Source organism: Pistacia vera, unplaced genomic scaffold (genome assembly GCF_008641045.1).
Source record: "Pistacia vera cultivar Batoury unplaced genomic scaffold, PisVer_v2 Contig204, whole genome shotgun sequence".
Lineage (NCBI taxonomy): Eukaryota > Viridiplantae > Streptophyta > Magnoliopsida > Sapindales > Anacardiaceae > Pistacia > Pistacia vera.
This window is the reverse complement of record NW_022196007.1, coordinates 200236-208488: the sequence shown is the minus strand read 5'-3', so window position 1 is coordinate 208488 and position 8253 is coordinate 200236. Positions and strand designations below refer to the sequence as shown.

General features: G+C 36.6%; 1 protein-coding gene across 1 annotated transcript; it reads right to left on the bottom strand.

Moving 5' to 3' along the window:
• Nucleotides 1–5350: 5350 nt before the first annotated feature.
• On the bottom strand, nt 5351–7094 carry LOC116128825 (cytochrome P450 89A2-like). The gene has a single exon (XM_031414587.1). The coding sequence runs from the start codon at nt 7092–7094 to the stop codon at nt 5571–5573; it is 1524 nt and encodes a 507-aa protein (XP_031270447.1). The 3' UTR covers nt 5351–5570.
• Nucleotides 7095–8253: the final 1159 nt, after the last annotated feature.

The following is an 8253-nucleotide window of genomic DNA, read 5'->3' as shown; positions in this document are numbered from 1 at the left end:
TCGTAGTAAATAGGGGTGAAAATTGAATTTCTTTCTTCGTTTTTAGAATTTGCAGAAGAAAAAAAGGGATTCTCTTGTGTACAACTATTTTACTGATAACTTTGTAATGTAATTTTTATTTTACTTGAATGGGGGTGTTTAGAAGAATTTTGGTGTATATAATCTTGTCTTTTATAATTTATTTTATTTTATTTATATTTAAGGGTTAAATTTGCCAAGAAGCAAGAGATGGGGATAAAATCATTTTACTTAATGATAAAATATCACTTACTACCTGTAATGTTTGACTATTACACTTTTAATCAGTTTTTCCCCGCACTTTTTAAAATTTTTTTGATGAACTTCTGGAAACATTTCAGAAACATCAAAGGTTGCATTTGGCTAAGTATTTTTATTCATATTCTGGACCGGATTCTACAGATAGTGTTTGTTTTATTATTTACACAATATTGTCCTGATAACTCAATCCTGACAACTACCCTGACAAATTTTTTTTTGACCGTTACAGTTAGCTTTTTCACTTTTCTTCACTACATCTTCACTGCTTCACCATTTCACTTTCTCAGTATCCATTACCAACTTCGTGCTTCACTTCTCAATTTGCATTACTGTTTTCAGTGCTTCACTTTCTCAGTATCCATCACCACCATTTCAGTTTCTGATAATCCATTACCAGGTTCAGTGCTTCACTTCCCAGTTTGCATTACCACCATTTCACTTTCTAGTATCCAGTACCAGCTTCAGTGCTTCACTTCTCACCATGAACCCGTAAATCCCTTTGTCACAAACCCACATCCTAACCCAACGTGAACCCACCGTCAACCCACCATCGTGAACTCGCAAATCCCTTTGTCACAAACCCACCGCGAATCCACCTCAGATCCCCAACTGTGAACCCGGAAATAGATCTATCACAAACAAACCCACCGTGACCAGATCTGTCACACACAAACCCACCGTGACCCGATCTGTCACACAAAAACCCACCATGACCCGATCTGTCACAAACCAACCCACCGTGACTCGATATGTCGCAAACCAACCCACTGTGACCCAATCTATCGCAAACCCACACCCCGATGACACACAAACCCGCAATGACCGTGACCCGATCTATCGCAAACCCACATCTCGATCACACACAAACCCACCGTGACCGTGACCCGATCTGTCGCAAACCCACACCTCGATCACACACAAACCCACCGTGACCGTGACCCGATCTGTCGCAAACCCACACCTCGATCACACACAAACCCACCGTGACCGTGACCCAATCTGTCACAAACCCACACCCCCATCTGGATCAAACCCACCTCAGATTTGTGGACAAGGAGATGTTGTTTTGCGTTTTTTATTTGTTTGGCACGAATGGATTGTGAATGGGTTTTTGTTTGATCTGTGTAGAAGGGGATGCTGTTTTGCGTTTTTTATTTGTTTGGCACGAATGGATTATGAATGGGTTTTTGTTTGATTTGTGTAGAAGGGGATGCTGTTTTGCGTTAATGGATTGTGAATGGGTTTTTGTTTTATTTGGCATTTGGCACACGCATGATTGTGAATGGGTTTTTGTTTTATTTGGCATTTGGCACACGCATGATTTTAAATGCGTTTTTGTTTTGTTTGGCACGGGAATGATTTTTTTTTTATTCGTTTTTGTTTTATTTGGCATAGGCATGAATCCTTTTCAATGCATTTTTGTTTTGTTTGGCACACGAATGAATTGTTTTAATAAGTTTTTTGTTTTGTTTGACAGGTTTTTAATCTCCTGTACACACATGGATCCCTTTAATTGTTTTTGATGTTTATCTGTCTCAGAGAAGGGAAAGAGACCCGCGAAGTATCCAAATCCAGTTTGTAAGTTTCCATTACCTATTTGTTTTCAAGACACCGAGACGCTATTTTTTTCATTTTTTTATTGGAAATAATTTGTGTTAATACTGTTTTTTTCTTTTCATTAATCCTTTTAATTTGGACTTTAATAATGCGTTTTGTAATTGGTTGACTCAGATATTTTATTCGGGTTTCACTAATTGATATATTTGTTGTGTAGATTCGACATCGTTCTTTAATCGTAATCAGAAATTACGCTCATATGCACAGATGTCAACATAATTTGTCTTGACATCATAGGCTTGATTATTACTTGCAACAGAGGCGAAAGTTTCGACATTTTTCCAGACTTGGAGTTCGTCATACACCCTATTGGTCGACATTGTCTGTATCTCCCCCTGCATTGACGTCTTCAAGCAGTGTCGGATCGAACGAGGTATAATTTTATATGTGTTTAGTTGATTACATTAACATGTGAGTATTATATTTTGTAATGTGATTGGTGATTCGTATGGTGCCCTAATATTGGTTGTCCCTCACCGTATTGTCTTTAGATGAGTGATTCTATGGCCTAGTCTGCTGAGATGACCCACAAATTTCCGGTCCTGTTATCTGAGCAGGCCAAAACTTTGCACGGTACTATAATAAAAATAGCTGATTACCAGGAAATGTTGGACGACATATCATCACTGGCTGACAGAAGACTCAACGTGACACAATTAACCTCTAAGTTCTTTCGCTTGCGTAAAGTTTATCAAGCATGGCGGAAATTGCTGCAACACACAGGGTTCGGGTGGGATCACGAGTCACAAAGTCCAACGTGTCCCATTGAGGTTTGGCAAGAATATGTCAAGGTAAATTTTCATATTTTTTAACTATTATTATTCAACGACACCGTAAATGTACGCATTTTTTTCAGACTGCTAAATATTAATATATTATTCTTTTAACTTACCAGCAAAACCCACTGGCGCAATAATTTTACCACAAAGGACTTCCTCACAAGGAGTTTTATGAAATAATATTTGAGAAGCAAACTGCTACTGGAAGATATGCGTACACATCTACATCCCAACCGGTGGAGACCTCTAGTTATTCCAATCCCGATGCAGTTCCCATTGATGATAGCGACTTTGAACCTGATCCTGATCGGACGACACGGGAAAAACAGCCAAACACATTTGGCCATGGAAGAGCGAGAAATATGAGGCACAGAAGGAGGCCTAGACATTCAATTGCGGATGCCATTTTTAGCTTGACGAACGAGCTTGCGGAGAAGCGGACTATGGGATCGAGGGCTAGAAATCGCAGTGCAGATGAGAGGGAAGAAGAGAACACCAGTGCTTCGTCTGATCCTTTTTCCATGAGCAATTGTATTGACATCATGACGGCCATGCAAGTACCGACACAGTTTTACCTGCCGGTTGTCACGTACTTATATGAAAATCCAGGGTGGTGGGAGATATTCGTGAAACTCCCATTGGAGGAAAAGGCTAACTGGATTTATAACAACTTTCCCAATAAGTAGATGACACTATATTTCATAAGCGTTTAGCAACAATTTTGTATGCGTCAGTGGGTAGTTGTCATTACAATTACAATTTATAACGCTACTGTATGAACTTATTTATGTGATATTACATGTGTAAACACCATTTTCGATTGTCATGACAATTAAATATTGACTGTTATATTTTGCTAAGTAGTACAACAACTGTTAATTGTTGATAAATGTTTTGCAAATGTGTAGGTTTAAATGGCGTCGTCTAGCCGTACAGGAAGAGGATGACGTGCTACAGATGAGAGGGATGAAGAAGAAATACTGACAGATATAGCCATTGCACTCTGCGGTGTTGCCGTGTTAGAAGCAAGTGGGCGTGAACTACGACATACATCCATATTAACTGGTCATCAGTACATGTTGGAAGTACTTAACAGTCATCTTGACAGGATCTATGACAAGTGCCATATGGACAAAGACTGTTTTACATTGTTATGTGAAATTTTGTCCGATCAAGGCAAATTGGAACCAACCAAGAGGACGAGTTTGGAAGAACAAGTTATGATATTTCTAACAATCGTTGGAAAAAACGGGACAATCAGAACGATGATGGAGGATTTCCAACATTCGGGTGAGACGATCTCTAGACATGTTACAGTAGTTTGCGACGCTATATATGAGTTGAAGACAGAGTTTATCAGACTACCTGACTTCAATGATGTTCTATGGGAAATATCAGCCAACAGAAAATATTACCCTTTCTTTAAGGTACTGGTTGATTATGTTTGCTATTGGTAGATAGTTAAGTTCATTGTATTATTAATTTTTATAGTAGGTTAATATGAGTAAAATTCAATTTGCATGATAGGACTGTATTGGAGCCATGGATGGCACACATGTATACGCTTCGGTTCCACGTGAATTTGCCGATAGGTACCAGAATCACAAAGGATCGATGTCACAGAATGTAATGGCTGTATGCGACTTTAAGATGATGTTTACTTATGTCGTTATTTGATGGGAAGGATCTGCGCATGATTCAAGAGTTTTAAATTCAATTATTGATGATCCTAATTCTGGATTCCCACATCCTCCACCAGGTATAAGTATTTTCTTGACGTATTATAGTGTATTACCTCCACTGTTGAGGCCTTGTAATTCAGATAAAATGTCTGATATTATTATAGGGAAATACTATTTGGTTGATGTGGGTTATCCAAATAGAGATGGATTTCTTGCCCCTCATAGGCGAGTGGCTTACCATATTTCTGATCACCGTCATAACCGAAGGGGGTTACAAGAGTTGTTTAACTACAGACATGCTTCACTCCGCAATGTTATCGAGAGAATCTTTGGTGTTTTGAAAAGACGGTTCCGTATTCTAAATGGAATGAACAATTACTCGTTGGAGAAACAAGGGAAGATTGTTATGGCATGTTGTGTACTTTATAATTTTATCAGAATGTACAATATGGATGACCGTATCTTCGAACAAACCAATAATAGTATGGGTAATAAGCAAGTATATTGTGATCGTCAAAATAGGGCAGAATATGGGCGAAATGGAGAATGACCGAGTCAACCGCAATAAGGTATTATAGACAACATGACGACTGTACGGGATAACATAACGAATGCACTGTAGGCAGCACAGTGGACCATGTCGTAGTTATTAATGGAGTGTACGTGTAATAATGATTGTAAGGGTTGATAATTAGTACTTTTGTCATATATGTATTAATGTAATGTTTTTAAACAGTTGGATTAGTACTTGAAATTAATATGAGTTTTTGTTTTTTAATATATACAGGTGACAAAATTACCAATAAAATATTTAGTATTATTAAAATGTAACTTGATAAGTTATATATATAATAATACATTATTTTAACAAAATGCAATAAAATATTATATTAATAAATCATTTATAAAAAAATATATTAATCAAATATTCAACACAAATATCAAATTCAAAATACTCTATCAAACACATATTCTGAAAATCTTATTCTCGTAATCATAACTATCCAACTATCCAATACTATCCCCAAAATTCTATCCAAAATAATAAACCAAACATACCATTTATCTCATAATGCAAGCCTGTTGATTCTACTAGGCCTTGCCCATTTACGGCGACAAGGCCCAATACATTCACAACCTTAGAACAGGCACAAAACTTGTAAAGATTGGTACTAACAACGTAATGAGAATTAACATAAGATATTTCAAATCTTTATTTGGTCCTAGGACTTATATGAGCCTGTAATGGATTTTTCATGGCGACTGTGAGCACCTCACGCTTTTCTTCCAAATTAACCTCATCTCCATCCACAGCTTTCCACTCATACCACCAAATCAAATTTGCCACAAAATATTCCAATTTAAGCATTGCTAAACCAATGCCTGGACAAATTCTTCTCCCAACCCCAAATGGCATCATCTTTATCTCCTTGCTCCCTGTTATATCAAACGCTTGTTCATTATTTAAAAACCTTTCTGGCTTAAACTCCATAGGATCTTCCCATACTTTTGGATCCCATCCTATATCCGCGACCATCACATTTACACTTGCTTTCTTTGGAATAAAAAACCCATTCAAAACTGTGTCCTCTGAGACAGCATGTGTTAGCAAGAAGTGTGCAGGAGGATGGCGTCGTAAACCTTCCAAAATCACTGCTTTCAAGTATGGCATCTTTTGCAACTCATCTTCTTTAACCTCTGTCTCTTCATCTCCAACAACCCCTTTAATCTCTGTGAATAACTTTTCTTGAATACGTGGATACTTAACCAAATTTGCCATCACCCATTGCAACGCTGTGGATGTTGTATCAGTGCCAGCAACAAGAAACTCCGAGCACAAATTACTAATTTCTATATCATTAAGCTTTCTCTTCTCCTCCGGGAGTTCCAGATCAAATAAAGTATCTACATATGCTAAGACATACTCATCGTTCACTTGTTTAGCATTGTTTATTCTCTCTTCTTTCAACTTCCTTCTCTCTTTTATCAACGGCATCAACACATCATATTTTTCTCCGTACATTTTCAAGAACTCTTCCCATCTTTTACGAAACAAAATCTTTGTCAGTTTTGGCAAGAAATTGAGGATATGGAACCGGCTCAAATTATGAAGAAGGTGATGGTCAGCCTCTTTCACTTTTTCAATTGTCTTCTCGTCAACTTTGTCCCCGAAACACATCAGGACTAACAAGCAAAACATGGCATATTGAAAATGGTCATGAAGGCGGACTGGATCACCGGATTTGTAGTGAGAGTTGAGAATATCAACAAGGATTTGAAGCACCCACTTGCGCGCATTTGAATAGGATTTCACACGAGTAGGGTGGAGGATTTCTGGCATAAGGTTACGGCGGAGGAGGCGCCATGTAGGGCCATAAGAAGCAGAGGTGATTGTACGCTGATTACTAGTGACTCTTGTAATGGTGGTGGAAGATGGGCGATCAGAAAACACAGCGCCATTTTGGATCAAAGACTGGTGGGCTAATGAGCGGTCAGAAATGATTATGGCGGGAGAAGTTCCAAAGAATTGGAGGGTGATTACGGGACCAAGTTTTGAGTTAAGTGATCGGACAAAGGATTCCATTTGTGAAGGAGATTTGCGGAGCAATGTAAAGTTTCCAATGATAGGAAAAGAGAAGGGACTTGGAGGTAGTGTAGGTTTGGATTTTTTTGAAAAGAGAAGGTTAAACAACGTAACAATGCTGAGAGAGATGAAGACGATGAACCAAATTTCCATCTTGCGAAATTGTTAATGGTAAATCACACACTCATATATATTGATTTTTATATCATAAAAGTTGAACTTACAACATACCATAGGGTCATTTGATTTATTATTTACTAAAAAATATTAAAGCATGAAAACATGCTTGATACAATGTTTAAAAAATGTTTTAATAATTAATTGTTTTTAGAATCAATTTAAGCAAACTTATTTTATTAACGAAAAATAAACTTTAAATTATTTAAGCATGTTAAACGTATATAAGACTTTGAAACGTACCACAAAAAACATGAAAAAGCATAAGTACAATTTAAACATTAAATGTGGCAGTTGTAGGACTTGAAGTTGGGATTAAATAAATTGAACTAATGGATGCTGTGATGGGAGACGCCAATGTGCTATGCTTGAGTTGGTGATTTGAAAACCAATATAATGCGCTTTGAATAAACTAGGAGCTGCCATTACCCATGCAATTTTGGACACACTCATGGCTTTATTCTTGTTTTGATGATTTTACCCTCAATACTAACAGAAGTGGGGGCTATTGATACAATAAATGGGGAGTAAAAATCAGTTCCCTGAAGTAAATTTGATAGGTCAAAGAGGAAGTTTAAGAAAACTCCGAAGAGGGAAAATTAATCTTGATGACGATGACGTAACAAAAAAGGGATGATAGTGATAATATCAAACCGTAACTGATTTTCCAGTTGCTGCCGATGTTGCTGATTTTAGATAGTAACCAAAAAAAAAAAAAAAAAAAAAAAAAATCAAATACCTTATACATACAAAAAATCATTTAAACTTAAAATGCAGTAAAGTTATTAGATTAGAATATGCCCATTAATATTAGTTTGTATTAACTAATAATTGATATAACATGCATAAGTTTGATGCTCATGTAATAAGATAAATTGAAGTAAGACAATAATTTGTAAATTATTACCTATGTTTTTCTGCTTTTCATGATTAGTTTCATAATATATGCAAATATATAGGATTACATATCTGGAGGCACTTTTTTTTTTTTTTTTCCAAATTTACAATCTTGCCTTTAGAATGTTATGGTGAAGCAAACAGGCAAATTGACTTATAAAGATGCAAAAATATTGTCACTTAATAAATATTGTCAGTAATATATTGCATTAGATTAGATTTAGGAGTTTGGATAAAC

Coding starts and splice junctions, on each gene's coding strand:
- LOC116128825 (XM_031414587.1), bottom strand. CDS start 7,094: ATGGAAATTTGGTTCATCGTCTTCATCTCTCTCAGCATTGTTACGTTG.